This window comes from Crassostrea angulata, chromosome 7 (assembly GCF_025612915.1).
Source record: "Crassostrea angulata isolate pt1a10 chromosome 7, ASM2561291v2, whole genome shotgun sequence".
NCBI lineage: Eukaryota > Metazoa > Mollusca > Bivalvia > Ostreida > Ostreidae > Magallana > Magallana angulata.
Genome location: NC_069117.1, coordinates 16845764 through 16867334, shown reverse-complemented (window position 1 = coordinate 16867334; position 21571 = coordinate 16845764). Strand labels below are relative to the sequence as shown.

The 21571-nt window shown below is 31.7% G+C and overlaps 2 protein-coding genes across 4 annotated transcripts; one reads left to right on the top strand and one right to left on the bottom strand.

Annotated features, from left to right (window-relative positions):
- Positions 1–1481: 1481 nt before the first annotated feature.
- LOC128193262 (acyl-CoA 6-desaturase-like) lies at positions 1482–17759 on the top strand. 3 transcript variants are annotated; one of them, XM_052866614.1, is made up of 13 exons: positions 1482–1587; positions 5071–5280; positions 7003–7152; positions 7561–7707; positions 10345–10446; positions 13205–13264; positions 14123–14188; positions 14567–14627; positions 14965–15041; positions 15892–15989; positions 16227–16403; positions 16772–16897; positions 17199–17759. In XM_052866614.1, the coding sequence occupies exons 2-13, from the start codon at positions 5104–5106 to the stop codon at positions 17257–17259; spliced, it is 1302 nt and encodes a 433-aa protein (XP_052722574.1). In that variant the 5' UTR covers positions 1482–1587; positions 5071–5103; the 3' UTR covers positions 17260–17759. The 3 variants fall into 3 exon arrangements, with proteins under 3 accessions (XP_052722574.1, XP_052722573.1, XP_052722572.1); XM_052866613.1 differs by lacking the exon at positions 10345–10446 and adding an exon at positions 9718–9819 and having other exon boundaries at positions 1542–1625; XM_052866612.1 differs by having other exon boundaries at positions 1544–1625.
- Positions 17760–20033: 2274 nt separating this feature from the next.
- On the bottom strand, positions 20034–21431 carry LOC128192781 (histone PARylation factor 1-like). Its single transcript, XM_052865741.1, has one exon. The coding sequence runs from the start codon at positions 21401–21403 to the stop codon at positions 20147–20149; it is 1257 nt and encodes a 418-aa protein (XP_052721701.1). The 5' UTR covers positions 21404–21431; the 3' UTR covers positions 20034–20146.
- Positions 21432–21571: the final 140 nt, after the last annotated feature.

Sequence of the window (21571 nt, the reverse complement as noted above, 5' to 3'; positions counted from 1 at the left end):
GGTTAACAGCTTCTCTGGCAAATTGGTTTCTGAGATTAAGATTTTTCTCTATCTATTCCACAGGCACTTGATCTATTCCTATGAAAAAATTCAACTTCCCATTGTTGCCCAACCCTACCCCCAAGGATCATGCTTTTTTAACAAACTTAAATCTACACATTCTGAGGATGCTCTCACACAAGTTACGTACAGCTTTTCTGGCCAAATTGTTTTTGAGAAGATTTTTAAAGATATACTCTATATATTCCTATGTAAAATTTTGACACCCCCCTCCATTGTGGCCCCATCCTACCCCCGGGGATCATGAGTTGAACAAACTTAAATCTACACTACCTGAGGATAATTCCATAGAAGTTTCAGCTTTTCTGGCCATATGGTTTTTGAGAAGAAGATTTTTGAAAAATACCAACAAATTTTCGATGATTTTCATTTATCTCCCTTTGAAAGAGCAAGGGCATGGCCCTTTGTTTTAACAACCTTGAATCCCCTTTACCTAAGAAGGCTTTGTGCCAAGTTTGGTTAAAATCGGCCCAGTGTTTCTGGTGAAAAGTGTAAAAAGTTTATAGACAGACAGACGGACGGACAGACAGACTGACGTCGGACAAAAAGTGATCAGAAAAGCTCACTTGAGCTTACAGCTCAGGTAAGTATGGTGGCAGATCTCTGCCCATTGTGTGCAAGTTATTTTTCTATCAAATATGTCGACATGCAAGATAATTATGTTGGCATGCAAAATAATTATGTCAACATGCAACATAACTATGTTGACATGCAAGAAAATTGCAATCAGATAAGAATTATACAAAATCTCAAATATCGCCCACCTGTGACATCCAAGATGCTAAATTCTACCTTTCTATGTCGACATGCAACTTATTTATGTTAACATGCAAGATAAATATGCTGACATGCAACTCTTTTTATGTCAACATGCAACTTATTTATGTCGATATGCAACTTATTTATGTCAACATGCAGCTTACGTATGTTGACATGCGAGATAAATATGTTGACATGCAACTTCGTTATGTTTACATGCGAGATAAATATGTTGACATGCAACTAATAAGTTGTATGTCAACATAACTAAGTTGTATGTCGACATAAATATGTTGCATGTCAACATATTTATCTTGCATGTTAACATAACTAAGTTGCATATCCACAAAAATAAGTTGCATGTCGACATGAAGAAGTTGCATGTTAACATAGATAAGTTGCATGTTGACATCAATATATAGCGTATCTAGCATCTTTGATGTCACTTGTTGGCGATATTTGTCAATTGAGGTTTTTTATAACTCTCATTTTTCTTGCATGTCAAGTCATGTTGCATGTTGACATAACTATTTCGCAGGTCAACATCTTTATCTTGCATGTCGACATAATTAAATAATAGAAAAATAACTTGCACACAAGGGGCAGAGATATGCCACCATACTAAAAAAAAAACCCGAAGATTATTGTGTCGAACTAAATTCGATCGGGTTCGGTGTTTTATTGTCGCTAAAGGAAAAGCAGGTGCGCATGAGAGTTCACGGAATTCCAACATACCGGTGCGTGATCGTGTCGGCTGATAGATGTGTGGTAAGTGTCAATTAGGAAAGTGTTATTTTCTGCTATAAGTAAGTTGAAATATGCTTCGTTTGTCTCGAAATAGATGGTAGACTTGAAATGTATGCTCAACATTATTCATAATAATCGCACAGAGAGAGAAATTTGGCGTTGTCACGGTGTTACATAAATTCAACTTTTTACTCATTAAGTGCATGTGCCCTTTTGCATTGCGTTGTCTCGGCATGCCATTTAAAGGAATGGTTTTGTAATCCCTTAATTTGTATTTGGAGAGCTAAAGTCCACACTTGTGGTACAACCTACGTATGTTAAATTGACACTTGCATCGACTGCACGATTATTTAGTTTAGCTTCGTCAATATTTGTTTGTTGTTAAGGGTGTGCTACGGAATAGTGTATAGCTTGCACTTAAAGAGTGGACCATGCAAGACAACTGCATTTTTAAATACTTACCATTCATATAAATAGAGAATAAAATATATATAAAAAATTGTTAATGTCTCTGATATAAAGAAAAGATTTTTTTTTAATTTATCAAGTCTTTTTAGGAATATGATACTGAGGTTTAACAAATTCATTCTATTTCATTAATGACTGAATTCAGATTTATTGATTATGAAACTTTATTAAATAAACTTGTCTTATAAATAATTGATTTATTTAGAAATAAAACTCTCTTATTTGAATTAGGCTTTAAATATAAGGATAAGATTTTCATGCTTCAGTTGGCAGATAATCATTCCTTTTGTAAGAGAACAAGTTCTGTAATGTTTGCATCAATTGATCATCTGAATGTTATTTAAAATGTATACTTTATAATTTTGGGTTACTGATGAATTACTCAATTTACTAAAAAAAAAATGCGTAAAACATGACAAATTTAGAAAAAGCTTATTCATATGAGTCATGAAATAATATCTTTTAGATAATTTTGTTTGGATTGTTGTATTTTCTGTTTGAAATTCTTCGTAGGCATGTGCATTTCTGGAAGAGATAATATATATATACACCGACGCATACACGCAACTCTTGGCTAATTTCAATAATTTTCAAGAGATGTTATTTCATTTAGATTATGAATTACTCTGAACTAGTCATCTATAAAGTTTTTTTGTTTTTTTAGCGATTAGATTTGAAAACAAAGCAAAGATTGATTGTCTGGTCTATTACATGGATATACTTGAAATTGGGAAGTGATTGAATCAGCTGGTTCCTGTTCTATGTATTTATTACTTCTGCTTTGCCACACAATTACATGGTGTTTATTGATAGTCTAGCTGTATGGATGATCTAGAATCTTACTCAGGCAGTAGATTGAACCAAAAAAAACCCCATAAAAACAATAAGAATTTAGATTTAGAGAAGGCATTGAATATTAGAACCATTTTAACAAGAGCTTGGACTTTGTGTAGTAAAGTCAAACGGCAATGTGACATAGGCCTGTCTATTTCATTGTAGGCCACTCAGCCATGGCTCTTTGAAATCAACAGGATTTGTCTGGCTTTAGAGCAAAGACTAAGCAATCGGTGTATATTTCACTTGAAACCAGCGTCATTTTAACTTGTTTTGACGCAAGGAATAGATCATTACATCCTACTGAAAGTCCAAGATCTTGTTAAAATGGTTCTAAAAGTACTACAGTGTAGTGTAAATAATAAAGTGTCAGGTCTTGTAGATTGTCCACAATCCAGGGTGACATGTTATCTGATGAATTATGTTCCATGCTTGGCATAATGGATTTTGTTGTACAGATTATGTTAGGGATGAGTTTGAATTTCTGTGACATTTGTTTTGTTTGTATTGATATAACCCATGAATAATGCATATACATGTTGCTTACCGGTATTAAAATAGAAGATCATCATTAGAAGTGATTGAGATTCTTTTTCCCACACAGACAATTAAGTTTAATTAAATATGCCTATGAATGAGAGTGGATAATGTTTCTGGATTGTCTGCTATGTCATGTATTTTTGCCTATTTAATGCTTGAACCATAAAAAAAAGGTAAAAAGGAGAAGAAAAAAAAACAAGTTTTCCCCAGGCATCCAATTTTGATGCTTTAACTTATGAATGTATTCAAATCAAATACTTTTATTCAGTTGATCTGTCTGTCCTGACTCCATTTATGTATATTAATAATTACTTGATTAGTGAGGATTGCAAAACATTAGGATCAGCCAGGGGCATCAGCTTATAACGTACTGCACACACATTTTGGGCATTAAACACAGGTCCATATAGGATGGGGAAATTGTGGATCTTTTTGGTCAAGTTGGGAAATATTTAAGGAATAAGGAATCATTCTTTGAGTATGATGAGGTGATAATTTCGGTCAGGGTGTGATCAAATCCAATAAAGCCCGAAGGGCTTTATGATAGATTTGATCATGCCTGACCAAAATTATCACCTCATAATATTCAAAGAATGATTCCTTATTACTTATATTTATATAATTTTAAGCCATCGTACGATTAAATATTAGAATATAAATAAGCAAACCCCGCTGGCACCTCAATTTGGCGTCCTTTGTAGTTCTGGGTTATATAGTGCAAAATCGATATATAGTGTTATCACAGGCAAAGACACTGGAAAATGTAAATATTTCATTATAAGACTCAATTATGACAAAAATTAGTAAATAATATACTGAAAGTATTTCAAAACTCCTGTCTATTATTTTTTTAAAATCATTTTCTATTTGCAAAAATGAAACTAAATCAATATTACATTTTAATTCATTTAGCGTCTCCCAAGAAATGAATCAAGAAGGAACTTAATTGCTAAACATGTACTCTCTCTCTTTTCTCTCTCTGTTAAAACTTGTTCTCTTGCCCTCTCTGTTTTCTCTCCCTCTAATAATTTATTTAACATGTATGCTCTCTCTCTCTCTCTCTCTCTCTCTCTCTCTCTCTCTCTCATTTTATTTCATTTTGTTAATAAAGCTTGAAAGGCAAATAACATTTTTATGATAAAAAAAAATACTCTGAGGATCAGAGAACCTTAACTTTGCTTGTGTACACTTTAGACCTTAATATGTTTAGTTCTCAAATTTAAACCCTCAAATGTTAAAGTTTATCAAATTTATCCACTGTGACCTAATATTGGATTAATGTGCATGTTGGAAACCCTATCTGTCATATTGATCTGTGTGATTATCCAGACACCTGTTTATGATAAAAACATTTAACAGACTTTTTAATAGACAAAGCATTATATGGGTGGATTAATATAAGGTGTTTGGTGTGGCATAATAGTGGATAGTATGTGTTATAAACATCAGAGGCATTGTTGTGTGTTTTGAGCATGTGATTTTAAAATAAAATTTGGTGAATGCATGCTCTCTGGATTGAAACTGTAAGCAGAGTTTGAGAAAACCATTTATCCTTCCAAAACATGAAATCTTAATTCACACTCAATTCAACAAGAAACCACATGTCTGCTGGTATTATGAAAGTTCATTCATTTAAATCTGTCTTAATCTGATTAATTCCAGGTAATACTGGTGCCTCAGTAAGCTCGCACAGACATGGGTAAAGGAGGGAAACAGTTGGGCACCTATTCCTACCAGGAAGTGTCCAAACATGACAAACGGGATGACCGATGGATCATCATCAATAACCAAGTATATAACATCACCAACTGGGCACGCCGCCACCCCGGTGGTTCTAGGGTCATCGGGCATTATGCAGGACAAGATGCCACTGTAAGTTAAAGTGGTGTAATCATGGTCTCCTGGTTGTACATTAAGTCAGGGCAATTGTCAGGAAGATGTATCGCTGGTAGTCCTTGATTATAAAACAACTTCCCTGTAGACATAGATCACTGTTGATAGAGCAGAGTCACATTATTAAACTAATCACATAACCATATTGATTGCAACTGTAACAACCTCATCAGAGAAAATGACCAGATATTGAGGACAAATCCTTGCAAGTTCAGGGTTGTGCAGAATATCACGTATGCAGCAAAAGTTTGATAGAGGGTATCACATATGGAAGGTTATGAACACTCCTATACCATATTACAGGAAGGGGACCTACTAGCAACAGAAGAATGTTTCATTTTAAAAGCCCACCTAAAAGCATGCATTGTAGATAAAAACTGGGTGAGAATAAAAGGAATTTTAATGACTTTTATGCATCATATATATAGTGTAAATGTTCTGTTTATTTTTTGGTATTCTTATATAATGAAGTACTCAATCTCAAAATGCTTTGTGAAAAAAGATTGTAAAATCACTGCCCTATACAGAACTCTGCTTTATGTTTTGGTACAATATTGTACAATGTCAGTTAGATGTCAATCAACTAAAGACAACAACTATGGCATCAACTTGATGACTTTTAACAGCTTTATGACACACTGTCAATTCTTTAGCATTCCATTGATGATTGTAACAAAAATAAGAAATTACAATTTATTCCTGATTATTAAAAACCACACAATGTTAATCTAAACTGATAGAATGCTCATGTTGAGTATACAAGAGGATATAGACACAGCTTCACATCTCTATTCCAGCATTTTGTTGAGCTTAGACATAAAACCCAGCAGTGTGAATGTTGAGCTTTCAAATAGTTCATAACTAGGATACAGGTAACCATTCACAGTGAAATTTAAATATCTTTGTATAACAGTGGATGTGTTTATAGGACATTTAACTTGTGTGGGTGAACCTGAGGAAACTAAACTAAAGGTTATGAGATATTCATTTGGCCTCATGATTACTCAAGGTATTTCAAGGTCGTTCTGATTTCTCAATCGTTAGAAGGCGATTTAAACATGCCCTGACCCTATACCTGTCTGAACATTACCAAAACTGTTAAGTAACGTACTACTTTGGCGACTCATGGAAATTTCATAATTGGCAGAGTCACCATGCTTTTGCAGTTATGAAACATGCTCCTTTGGATAAATGTAGTCAACATTTCAAGTCTTGCTTCATACATTTCATTTGATTTTTTGCTTGTTTTTGCTGTTAAATGCAAGTAAGGACTGTAATTTGACATTATACATGTATGAACGAGAAACAGAAATAAATACCGCTAGAAGAATAGCCATGACCTGATATCATTATAAGTGCACAAATTTGTACCATTCATTGGAGAGGATGAAGAGATATATTAAGTGTTGTTTTGAAAGAAGAGAGAGAGAGAGCTTGTTTTCTACTAACGTATTTTTAAAAGAAGTCCGCTGTGCAAGATCAATGAAAGATGACAAAATGAAGCTTTCCTGAAATTTTTTTTTTATTTGTTAAAAGTATTCAGGACAAGATTTCCCCTCACTTTCAATAACCAAAAATTGGAAAAGGGGCACATTTTTATAAACACTAAACACTAAATCCAAGAAACTACAAAAACCTAAATAATCAGAGGGTATCGTTATTGCAGCTGACTTAATTGTAAATGTACTGACTTTTTTACAGGATGCATTTAGAGCTTTCCATAATGACCTAGATCAAGTTCAGAAGTATCTTTTACCTCTACATATTGGAAGTGTTCAAAAAGGCGAGGTCAATACAAATTACTCTCTGGAGAATGATTTTAGAAACCTAAGAGAAACTGCTGAGAAAAAGGTAAGTTTCAATGTTTGAGAGGTACAAATATTTTAAAAATACATGTATATTGTAAGTCCAAAAAGCTATTAAAATCTTTTATATATTGTTTGTGACTTTATTTATTACAGTGATAATTAAGGTTCCATGAGTGCTATATCAAGTAGGTTAAAGAACAAGGGAGGGGGAAATGATTCAAATAATTCTGTAATATACTGTCACATACATGATGCAGGTTTCTATATAATGATTACATATTTGATGTTTTTTTTATCGGAACAATCAGTATTTTTTTCATTCAAAAGGAAATAGTTTTTGTACAGATGTCAGAAAACAAAATGAATAAAAAATCTATTGAATTTTAAAATTAGAATACATCTGTTCATTGTAGACATAAATTATTTTATCATATTTGTCTTTATTCTTTAGGGTTTGTTCAAGCCCAGTTACCTGTTTTTCTTCCTACACCTGGCTCATATCATTGCCATGGAGGTGATGGCCTATTTAACCTTGTACTACTTTGGTACAGGGTGGATACCATTCCTAGTATCAGTCTGTCTCTATGCCACCGTGCAGGTATGTTATCAGAAAAAAAAAAACAATTTGTACACCTTTTAACAACTTAAATAAAGAATAACTGTATTTGAAAGCTTTCATGGATGTCATTGATTTTGTTCTATTTGTAAATATTTTGTTAATGTTTATAAAGTATTTTACTTGTTTGTTTTGAATAAATACATGTACTGTACTTATACTTTAGAAGTTGAGTATTAACGCTGCAGTTGCCCTCATAAAACTATTATTTTACCCTCATTATTGGCTACCTAATATAATGATACTAATAGAAGTTTTTACAAAAAATATAATATATGAAGTAAAAAAAACAATAAACAATATATTTGTTATCTTGTCTTCAAATTGATTTAATATAAAATTCTTTAGTCAAGAAAAAATGTATTCAACAGAATTTGCACAAAATTTGTTTCATAACTTGAAGAATTATATTTGTGGCTTCATTTATTTACTGGAATGTAAAAATTTTTCTGGTGATGTTAGAAGTGGGTTTTATTGATTTTTACATTGATTTGGAAATACACTGTAATTGATACATTAGCAAAGTACAAAGTGTAACACAAAGATGTTGGGAGGGGAGCTTAGATAACAACCAATATTGTTTTCACAGATCATTGTGTATTCTTTGCTTTTTTCTGCTTATGCAACCAATCTCAGGTTTAGAACTCAAAGCTAGAATGTTCTTCAGGGAGTAAGATATCAGACTTCCACCACAGCCAGTGGCAGCAGAGAGAAGTGATCAATACATGGGTTGCCATGTCATCATTCCCAGAGCATTATTAACATACTCCATTGCTCCATCAGTGATTTATTTCATGTGTCATGCATTTTGTAGTTATAGGTCTCCCAAATAAGTTTGAAGACTTAATATTTATTTTGTGCCCAAGAACTTGGTATTTTCATAGAGATAGAATAAATGCAGATACAAATGGCGGTTCATGAAAGTGGCAACATTTTGAATTATGAGATAAAAAATATGAAATGATTTAAATTTGATGTAAAGGAAATCATCACATGCAGTGAATATGTGTTTTACTATCAAGTCTTGCAAGGGAACTGGTCATTTGTTTTAAAGATTACTGTAGTACTTAAACTAAATCTTTTTTCATCTGAAATATGAGCTTGAGTGTATTATACATGTACTAATATAGATCTCATTATCTTATAGTCTTTGATGGATTGCAAGTATTTCAAGGAATCATCATTTTTTAATTTTAATTATTATTAACATGAAAACATAATTTAAAAAAATATATTAACAAGAAATTTTTCTGCCAAAAGGTATTTAAATGATTTTTGACAGTTTTGATTAATGCATGCATGCAGGGTATCAAAGATTTGGGTTGAACTTTGTTTTATCATTATTTTCTTTTCACTCTTAAAACACACATTTTTGTACCTAACAAAGCTCAGTGGAATGGAAGATGATCACTACATTACTTGGTCAGCATCTCTACATTTTGTTCATTGGTGATTGTACAAGTACTACACCTTATGATTGAACATCTTAGGTTAATTTGTTCTAAATAACTACTGTTAATTTTTTGTAGCACCTGAAATTCTTAATTGCACTTATAATCAGAACAGATGAACAGAGATTATATACATTTAGCTACTAAGATTATGAAATTCGTTTTTCTTGGCAAAGTTGCAATGCTTAGGATATGCTTTTGACATTCGGAATAATAAGGTAGGTCTTTGCTGAATTTTTTCTGACTGAAGGAAATTGTGAAACTTAAGTGCCATAATTTCTGACATGACCGATTTGGCCCATGGGCCTTCTGTTTAATTTTGTTTTCATTGATTTGGCCTTTGTTTCAATTGCTACGAAGATTGTAGCAAGTGATAATGGTGTACCTACAGCAAATATTATACAAAGAAAAGATAGAAAATTGTGCATTCATTTGTAATAAATCTCTCAGAATAGCTATGTTAGTGGTCTGTGGACCAAGTGTTGTGTTACCAGTAGGACAAGCAAGCAGGACCTAAGCCAGGCTATTGTTTGTTTTCAAGGCACAATGTGGTTGGCTTCAGCATGATTTTGGCCACTTATCTGTATTTAAGAATACAACCTTTGATCACATGGTCCATTTCTTTACTATGGGATTTACAAAGGTAACTGAATGATGAGGAAATGGAATTGCTTGTTCTGGTACTGCATTTGCATCAGAGCCAACTAACTATTGCTGCCTGGCATTCCATTAAATGGAAATCAACAGTTAGTTTGGAAAAGCTTAGCTAGAAAGAATGAGAAAAAGTAAAGATTAGCTGTCCTTAAGGAATATGCTAGAATTATTACCAGTTGGATTGTCTGTGATGCAGAACAAACGAATCAGAGCAATTTCCTCTCTATGTTGTTTCTTGGCATTGTCATTTTAGCGGTGATTACTGAGCTAGAAAAACCCAATAACACATTCTCACATTTACACTCAAGCTAATCATAACCTAGCACCATGTTTTGCTTGCTTGTGCATGATTAACCCAATAACCCTCTATACCTCGTTTCTTTCCAACAGGAAGTGTGTCCAAACCTTTGGGGATGGTAATGTTACCCCACTTGCCAACTTTGGTCTCTGCGACTGAATAAATAATAATAACTTCCACTGTTGATTAAACCTCTTATAAACCCTTTACTTGCAGAGCCAGGTCGGATGGTTGCAGCATGACTTTGGACATCTATCTGTTTTTAAGGCCAGCTGGCTCGACCATCTTTTTCATTTTTTAACAATAGGATGTATCAAGGTACTTGTTAGGCTGGTTGGCATACTGAAATGAAATAATGCCAACCATTCTGTTTAACATTCAATTCTTTTATTTCCCCTTCTCTCTTTTCCTGTGCTCTCTAAAGGACCTGTAAGGTGCCATTAGGTGATGTTTACAACAAATTTTAAAGAATTAACTGGTATATTAGAGTTACATGTACTAAAAGATAAAAACCTTTAAAAATTATAACATTAGAAAACATTGAAGCTTGGTCCCTTAATAAATCTCTGCAATTTTAATAAAACTTAATATTCATGGATCAGGAGCTGTTTATTAATGACAACATCTTGGCTTTCCTACATGATAGAAATAGTTATATGTAATCAGCAGCAGAGCTACTGGTATGGCTTAAGTTTAGTATAGCTGCAATTCATTCATTTACCAGTTAAAAAAAATGTATAAATCTGAATTATTTTTTTTTTTGTAAAGTAGAACTTGCATTTTGATATTTAGCACCAATTTTAAATTTAATTGATAATTTTGAACTACTTTTGATAGCTTTTTGAATAGTTATTTGAGTAAATGTAGTAGAATGATGTAAAATACTTAAAACTATATAAGGAGGCCACAATTATCATAAAATTTTTGAACAGCATTTTCAAAACTGTAAATACTAATAAGCATCAAATGTCATTGAGGTCTATCAATACTGATAAGCTTTTACTATGTAAAATTATTTAATTTAATAAGAAATTTCATATTAAATTTATTTATGAATTTTTAGTTTCAGGGAGCACTGAGTTTCAAAAATTGTAATTGGTAATTGTATTTAGATATATTTGAATGTTTTTGGGGATTTGAAAATTAATGAGATGAAAAATGACAAAAGTGATGTCTGAAATCATATAAAAAATACATACTTATATATTATTCATATTAAAAAAACAGTTGTACTGGTAATTATTCTCCAATTGAAATTGACAAAAAATAAGAAAACTTTAATGCACCAGAATTATTTACATGAAATGCATTTAAATACACGTGTAAATCAAAGAATTATGCACTTTCACCACATTTAAGGCAAGCTCTTGTTCCAATCAAGTAGTATAAAAAAAAGTATTACACAATGTACTACAGCAAAACTCAAAAGCAGCAAAGATGAATATAGCGTATTAACGGCTTTAACGTATTCTTGTTTATATTCCGGCAAATTTCTTATATAAACCTATAGAAAATTTCTGTATATAACGAACATGGCGATAACAAATTTAGGGCTATACCGAAGTAATTTTAAGACCCCGCTTGCAAACTTTTAGTGTTTTTTATCATTTTTATAACAAATATTTTCCATTTTGAATTTCATTGAAGATATGTGCAATTTTCAGATGCATATATGATATACTCAAATTCAAATAGCATAAGGGTGTTTTTTTTTTTTAAATTGAAGTGAAAATAGTTATATTGACTTTTTTTGTAAATGGTGGTAATACTAGGTCATGTAATTTGATAAATTACAATAGTTTGAAAAATTTGCTACAATATTTCTTACGAATTAGTAGTAAACGTTTAGCGAATTACAGCTATAATGAAATTTTTTCAATGGTTCCATGAACTTTGCTTTAAATGAATTTTGTTGTATATATTTGGGGTAAACGTTTATTATAAAAACAATTAAGTGCCTCTGATTTCTACCCATAAAACATTACTTACCACTCATCCTCAATATACTACTACACCACATAGTCAGGATTTTGGTCAAGTTTTATTTTTATTATTTACATTGCTTTAGTTTTTAATGAGATACAGATGCAGATACAGAGTTTGCAATTCTTTGTTAGCACAAGCCATGTTTTTGTTTACATTGGTACATTGGTTCAGTATACCGGTTTTAGTTCTTTTTCAAGCCGATTTTTTTTTTATGCTAATTTGTTTTAAACAAAAAAACACAAACCCTGGGATTTTCTTCTATGTTTTAAATGTAAGCAAAAACATGACCTAAGCTTTGTTTATATATATAACAAAAGAATTTTGAGCTCTAAATCTTGCTTATATCTTAATAACTTACACTTTAGTTTTGGTTTACTATAAGAAAAGTTTACTGAAACAATGTAAACATTAAAAATGAAAAAAATAAATTTTGACCAAAATAGTGACTTTGCCCCTTTTACCAATCATTATTGAATATTTAGGATTATTTCCCAATATAATCAGTTAAAGTGTTTTATTGTTGTGTTGTGTGTATAATGTATCCACATAAAAATGTTAATGTTGCAAGATTGTGTCTTTTAAAATTTTATTTGTATATTTTTTTTTTCTTGAATGTTTTTTTTCCTTTTTTTTTTTTTTTTAAATTTTATTTATTTGGATTTGTACACATGCCAACAACTCAGGTCTAGACAAAAATTGATACAGTATCAATCCAGCTATAATACAGTAATCAGTAATGTGAAAAGAAGCTAGGAATGTGTGAAAGTAACAACTTATCAACAATGTCATTTTCTGTGGCATTTACTCCTAATCTCTGTAAAGTTCTTGCTGTGAAAAAATGACTCTTATTAACATATCTCTAAAATTGATATAATACATCATGGCCAGAATGCATTTTGCATGGCAATTATATACAAAAAGCATTGTGAATGCTAGAAATGTGCTGTATATCATATTTGATTTAAATGAAAGAAATTTTATTAAAATAATTTTTTTTTTCAAATATATGATCATTTGATTTTCAAAGTTGATGCATGTTTTAGGAAGCCATACATTCTTAGGTTAATTAGAGGTTTTCTCTTTAAATAAGGGTGCTTCTCCAAGCTGGTGGAACCATATGCATTATCAGCACCATGCCAAACCTAATGTGGTAAGTACGGATTGTCTGTTGCTTGTAAAGCTGACTGGTCCAAAATTTTGGCTAAGTATAGTATCAAATATTTTTTTTCCATTCAAACCAATTATCTTAAAAAGTTGTAGATTTTCTCCTATTTTCACCAGCAGAATCGTTCTCCTTTCAAAGGTAGAAATATTCAAAGTAAATAGAATATATGTATAGGAACACAAAAAAAACCCCTCAAAGTAAATGCACCTTGGACATGTTAAGAACAGGGACCCGTTTTTTCATCCAGTTGATTGAGTTTATTTAACCTGCATATTATGCATCAATTGTAAACATATCACACTTGTCAAAGATTAGTGGAAAAATGTACAAAGGTTTATTTTTGATTTACCGAAACATTTTTGATACCATATTTCCATGAGTTATAGCGAATGTCAGAGTTGTAAAACAAGCATATACACATGCATACTTATAGCCAAAACTGTCATTTAAAACAATTTCAAATTCTTTATTTACCAATTAAGGGGCAACATGAAGATTGTACATACAACATCCAATGTACATAAAACATTCAAGAAACAGTACATAAAATTTTATGTAAAAGACCAAGAAGCTTTAGTGATTTTTTTTAAATACCTGTAAATTAATGCATGCATAAAAGATTAATACTAATTTAAATGTTAAACTAATAAAATGTTTTATCTGCAAACTTTCTTGTAAACTGAGAACTACTGGTAATTGTCTATATAAGATTGCATGCGCTTAGTTTGTGTTTTAAAAAGGATCAATGTAATGTCCCGGTATTTGTCAATATTCTTTTTTAAAACACTAACAATGTTTTACCTTATTGTATAAAATGTTTGCATATTTTCTTTTGAATTCTAGATGGGCAAGGACCCTGACGTGAGGGTGGACCAGCTGTTTGTTGTGGGAGAGAAAATGCCTCTAGAGGTATACTCACTAACAAATACATGTACTAGCAGTCATGTAGATTCTTTATTAACTACTGATTAACTCATATCAGCTGAAAAACAAATACCCTAATTAAAAGATGAAAAATTTTGGTTGGGGATTATTATTTCTTTACAAATGTATTTTGTTCAGAACTTTAATCAAAATAAATTAAGTTCCTGATGATTTTTTTCATTGGTAAAGGGTTATGATTATAGAATAATTATTTTTTAAAGCAACAACATCAAATTTCCAAGAAACAATTTTATATCACAAATCAAAAACATGTTATCTCTACAAAATTTTATTATCATTCTACTGTATATAAAGCATTTTTAAAACTTTCTTTTATTTCCAAATTACCTTTTACTTTTTAAGGTTGCAAAGTCAAAGAAATCCAACATGCCCTACAATCTGCAGCACAAGTACTTCTTTTTTAGTGAGTATTGTTAGCTGCAAGATATAAAGACATAAAATTCCTTACTGATACTTTTTTAGTAACTGTGAAAATCATCAATAGGCCAAAAGGATACAGTTTAAACAAATTTATAGTATACACATATACATGTACTTATTCATATATTAATATTTCTATGACTTATTATTCAGGATAAATAGTACAAAACTGATAAATGCTACTGTTAAATCTATTAAAGAAAGTAATTGTTTGATCAAGTAAATTGATTTCATTTTCCATCAGTCAAAGTATGGATATGTAATTTAAGGATTTTAACATTTAGTAATTTGTGCTAATTTTGGAGGGTTTTGTTTTATAGTTGGTCCTCCTCTCCTGTTCCCTGTGTATTTCCAGTTTATGTTGTTCAGACATATCTTCACCAGAAGGCTATGGAAGGTGAGTTCATGATGACAAACAAATACCATTTATTTTTCTATAACACTAGAAAAAAATGTCGAAAAGGGGATGTTTAATTATGACGTCAAATGGCGTAAGAACACATTGTGTTTTTTTGCTAATTGAGGCTTAATTAGAATGAAAATACATTCTTTTGATAGTTTTGATAATCAGATTGTAAATGGATGAATTTATGTGAAAATAACTCATTTAAACTATTACGAATATATTAAATGGGAGTGCAAACTTTTTAATCAGTGAAGAAATAAAAGTGTTAAATTTTGTCATAATTCATCTCGACAGGACTTAAAATCAGTTCGCTATATCCGTCGTTGTGTTCTAATTCGTTTTAACCGTAAAATTTTGCAAAAATTTGTTTTAAGAGTTTTACCGGGGACTCAAAAAATCTTTGCTATATCTGCGATTTCGTTATATCCCTGTTTGTAATATACAAGTTTTACTTTAATGCTTTTAGAGTCACTTTACAACATATTTAATTCAAAATGAAAATGAAAGTTGGTTTACAGTATACATGTTTATTGTTTGCTGGAAACCAACTTTTATTCGCGACAATTTTATTTCAAAATAAATTGGAAACAAAAAAGTTAGAGGTGACTGATTCTTGTGATCAAGATGCTGATTATCTGTTTGAGAACTGGTTCGCAGCGAGAAATAATCGCTACAACAAGGCTTTCACAAACCTAGCAAATATTTCTTGCATGCGAATAAAAGTTGGTTAAATAACCTTCTTAATCATTTTCTTCCTTTATTATATGTATATCAGCAGATTGTATGTTTTTCAATGCATTGTAGTAGTGAATTTTATCTGTATTTTATTTTAATATTTCAGGATTTCATTGTGGTCATGGCCTTTTATGTGAAATTTTTCTACCTTTATATATCAATGCTTGGACTAGGATGGGCACTGGTTTACTATGAAATAATGAGGTAACATTCACCAGGCATTTACATCATTGTAGTACTTACAGTATTTCCTCTATTCTGTAAATATCAAATTAAAAACAGTAAAACTTCTTTTGATTAATGAATGATCTTTATTGATTATCAAAAAATATGATCATAGAGTTTATATTAATTTCATATTTAGAAAACACTTGATTTTGAAGACATTCATATAAAAAAAAAATAAGAATAATGATCCAAGACTGTGTTTTTGAATGTAAGGGTGCTTGAGAGTCACTGGTTTACCTGGGTCAGTCAGTCAAACCACATCCCTATGGACATAGATCGTGATACCGCTGAGCCATGGATCAGGCTCCAGATGAAGGCTACATGTGATATTGAACAATCCTTCTTCAATGATTGGTTCACAGGACATCTTAATTTCCAAATAGAGCACCAGTAAGAATTTATTTGATATGCTAAAACCATGCAATCTTAGATAATCCATGATGTAATATTTGATTTTTCCTAAGTGATACAATGACACAGCACTGAATGGTTATATCAGAATGTTGCAAGATAAATCTGCTTAAATTTGACGATGTTTTGAATTGATACCTGACATTTTTTTTTATTTTGGTTTACTCAAAGCAGATAAGTCATAAAAATATATGAAGACATATGAAAAATTGGTGTAGGCTCAATTACATGCTGTTCAATATCTATCTGATAATCATCACATAAACATTTTATGTACTCTTACAGCATTGTATACACTAAACAGCATGTCAGATGTTTTGAAGCTTGCCTGTTAATTTGTTTTATAGCCTGTTTCCAACCATGCCTAGACATAACCTGTACAAAATCCAGCCTCTTGTTCAGTCCCTCTGTAAAAAGCATGGAATTCCATACCAAATGAAAACCCTCTCCCAATCCTTCATTGACATTGTGAAGTAAGTATGGGCCTCATATATACTCTTTACGGGTATTTTTCTGGATTGAACAGTATGAAAAAACCAGAAAGGAGGGGTAAAATTGTATAAATACATGTAGTTTTAAAGATAAGGCTTATATCCTTTTCCAAATTAAGGTTATTGGTCAAATATATTAATTATGATTGAGCTTCAATGGAGAATGAACATTGATGCATACCAAACTTTTCAGTCAAACTACAAATGCAATTATGGTATATTATATCAGAAGACTAGGAACCATTCTTCTTAACTGACCATTTTCACCCTATTTTCCTTGCAGATCCTTGAAGCACTCAGGACAACTATGGGAGGCAGCACTGCATGCACACCATGTCTCTTGAGCAAATGACAACCAGTCAAAAGTGCCTATTCATACAAATGTTTTGAACATGACAAAGCTTGTGTAATTTTTCTAATATACTGTATACATATAAAATTGTTCTATATTGTTGTTTGACAATGGCAATATTCATTTTCCTGGTGCACCAGCACAGATCTAGAAATTTTGGGAATTGAAGTTTTACACAATTCTTTCTTCTTCACTTAACGTTGATTTGTTTTTGATTTTGACCAAAGTGCTGAGGACAAAGCTCTAGCTATATGAACAAAGCTAATGACATCCAATCTGTTTAGCTGGATTTTCGTAATTTATATTTTTTTATTCAATTAGAATATTTTGGATTTGGTTTTTCTTTTGTACTTTCTGCATGTTTTATGTAGGTGTGATTAATATATACCTTAAATGTTGAATTAGTAATATTTTATAAATCTTTTCTCTGTTAAATTGTTTCTCTATTATACTAATTGTATTGTGCTTTGCTAAATACATGTTAAATCATTACCTTGTGTTGTGTGTTAATTGTGATATGGAATACAAAGGTGTGGAAATGCTAACATCAAATGAATTACCAAAATCGATCAATTTCTATGTTGGATGCTTTTATTTAGAATGATAGTAAAATAGTAAATAAATATTTTAAAAATTAGCTTATTTCAGTACCAGTAAGAATTTGGACAATTCTGCAAAATTTCGGTCTACGGAACTCAGACTGAATAAGCCATAAACATTTCCTAAATGCATATGCATAATTACTTCTGTTGACAAATGGACAGACTGTAGAAAACTTTTGGCCAAAGAGATAGAATGGGAAGCTTTTGCTATTTCCTTGGCATTGGCATATAATTCAACTTTCTGGAGCATTTGTTAAGTATGAGATCTTACTGGTCTTATCTTCACCAAACTTGGACGGATTATGTACCTTATGACATTCATATGCTTGATAGACTTGGATACTAAATTTGAGCCACATTATTTTAGATTCCTGGAGGAAGTTAAACTAAGTTACCTGTCCCATCTTTACCAAATTGTCAGATGGTTGATGCATCCAATGATATTAAACATTTCAAATTGCATAATTGTTTATAATATCAATAAACAAGAAATCACATGATATAACAATGATTCAGATCATAATATATTGGTGTATATTATTGATTCAGAATATGAAACGGTTACTGTATTATAATGTGGCATAATATTGAGGGGTATCATATATTATAATACCAGTTGCCACCATTTTTAAATTGCCCAACTCGAATACTTTAAAGGAAAGAGCATAAATTTGAGGTCAATACTGTAGAATGGCAAATAATCACGATGGTAATAATTTCATTTTGTTTGAGATTTAATATTTTCCCGCGAAATTAAATCCATCATGAATACTATCATTAGTTTAATAGTTTTGAAAAATGTTTCAATGCTTATATTCTGATCAAATGATTTTTAAGCAGCCTGAAATTAAAACCATCGCGATTGGTACTTTAATAGAAATCATGAAATTTTAACACCGTAGAATTTAAACGACTTACAGTAGTCGGACTTGAGGATGAGCATTGATTGGGGGGGAAGTGGGTGACAGCAGGCCAGGTTTGTTACAGTAGTTTACTGTATTTAAGGATATTTAAACATTGAATCGTTATTTTTTGTAAGATGACTGGTGGTGTGCTCACATATTAATTAACATGTTGTAAACATTTGTTTGCACATACCGGTGAAGTAAAGAGACAAAATATGTTTGAAAACATACCAGTAATGATTTATATATAAAGAGCATATGGCTCAGTGGTCATGGGCATTAGGCCAGAAACTCAAAGGTAGCTGGATCAAGCCTTGCTGCGGTCACTGGATGTCGTGTGTTGTACCCATAGACAAGGCAATGTATCTACATTGTCTCAGTCTACCCAGCTGAAAATTGGTACTGGCTTAGTTAACCTGCCAAGGACTAGTTTCCCATCCAGGGAGATTCAATCACTCTCATCATCTTGGCACCACTGAAGTCGGGGATAAGCACTGGCCCGACTCATGTCCGAGAAAGATGCCTTGTCTGTGATTAATATCTCAGAATCCATTGTATCATTAGGACAAGTTTAAATTAATGGAACAAAAATGGCCACATCTGTGAATTTTGACGTCTAAATAAATCTCATATACAATCCTAAAATATCTAAAATATTATAGTAGTATCATATAATAATGATATTAATCCTATTGCAGAAGATTGATCATGTTTATACGGTACATGTACTGATTTTCTTTTTAAGGTGAATGCTTGAAGTTTAAAAATTTCCCATGGGAAAGATGAGAAATAAAAATCAGATAAAAGAAAATGACAATTGACAAGTCATCTCCCTTTGATTGTTCACCCATCAATTCCAGATTTCTAAAAGTGTTTTTCTCAAGTTACAAGTTTAAGAGGATTGAAATTCACAAAATATTGAATAAATATCCTTGGATAATATTTACTCATTAGTAATTACATGTAGTACTATTTACTGTTAAGTCTTAGAATGACTTTACAGATGGACTGATAAACATTGATTCATTGGCAAATGGCAATTTCACAAAAAAGCACTTAAACACATTATAGCTTCCGCAAATTTGTATTTTAGTTTCCATTATATGATATAATGGAAACTAAAATAATGATATAATTTATATCACTAGACTGAAGAAAAAATCAGCATTTCTAGTAAAAGTCATAGGAATACATGTTACATAGCACTAATAAATAATAATTAAAAAATATCCTTTCAAATATGACATTAAACAACAGTATTGAATGTGTACATATCTGCTTTACTTGAAAATAGGTACAAACTATGAATACAAGTAAACTATACATATTATCTATGGTTGCTGGCATTTTCGGAAGAAACTGAAATTATTTTTCAGAGTTCCAGTTCATTGTTAACTTTATGCGATCTGTGTCGCAAATGCAACTCAATAATTTCTTTGTATTCAAAACGTCCCAGAAGCTGATAAGCGAGGGGGAGCAAATGTTCCACAATGGGATGAAGGACATCTCCTCCATAGGAAAATAGGTCAATGCCAAGTTCAAGTCCCTCCCCATAATCACATTCATCATTTGCAAACTGTACAAGTGTCACAAGTTCTTGAATAGGGTCCATATTCTTGTCTCTTTCCTTTTCAGTTTTACTATCCACGACTTTCTTCAACATTTTCTTTAAATCAGCTGGTGTTTCCGGTACTGGCCTATAGCCAACCTCATTCTGGTCAACAGGAACAACAATTCCAGCCCCATGAAAACTCTTGCAAACAACTTTTTTATTGCGTTGTTTCATTGAAGGGCTTTGTAAGGCTAAACAAATGCCTTTGGTCTGCGCAAAGTTAACCAATTTACTCTGGAAATGTTCCATCTTTTTCTTCTTTTCCTGATCAGTAGATTTTGCTTTTAATGTTTCATCAATGATATTTTTCACAGCACCAAATATGTTTTCTCCTCTAGGCACTATGTTACATGAATCTGCTGCTTGGTTCACAGCAACAAACACTGGCATTTCTGAAGGAACATCTCTGAAATATCCAATATGGAACTGAGTTTTGTCATCACCTCTAATAACAGTCATAAATTCTGGAGGATCATAGTAATAGCGGTAGTGCAAGAGGTAGTTAGGCCTTCTTCCATTCTTGTTTCTGCTGATTCCTTTATGTTTTCCCGCAAGAATGTCATATGGTCCGACTAGCTTCCAACCCAGGAATGAATACATTGCGTTTTCTGGTTGTGATTTATTTTGCTCTTTGCAAAACTCCCAAAATTGGTAAAAATCTTCTGGCATTTCCATAAGATACTTTTGCTTAATGTTATCTTTAACATTATCGGGGGATGGGATGTCATTATCCATTTGATCTGAATCAGTTTCTTCTTCTGCTTTGGCATCACAACTGCTTTCATTGGGGCTCTCCGATGCCTCTTCAGGATCATTGTCTTTTGGCGAATCCACACCTTTAGTTTTTTTCGTTTCATTTTCCTCTGAATCGATGACATCATTCGCTCTTTTTCTTTTGGGATTGTTTGCTTCCTCATCTGACTCTGGTGAATCATTTGGATGGCTATAATCCCGTAAATGCTGTGGGTTCTTTCTATAACAATTCCCGCCATATCTACACGGTTTCTTCGACGCCATCTTTGTATATACAGGGTAAGTTTAAAAACCGTAAATTCTTTGAAATTTCATTTTTAAAAAAGAATAATTCTTGTTAGGCAAAAATCAAGGACATTCACAAAAAACAAAACTTATAAATTTATTTTAAGTCAATAAAAAAATAATGAAGTGTTAAAATAATAAATCATT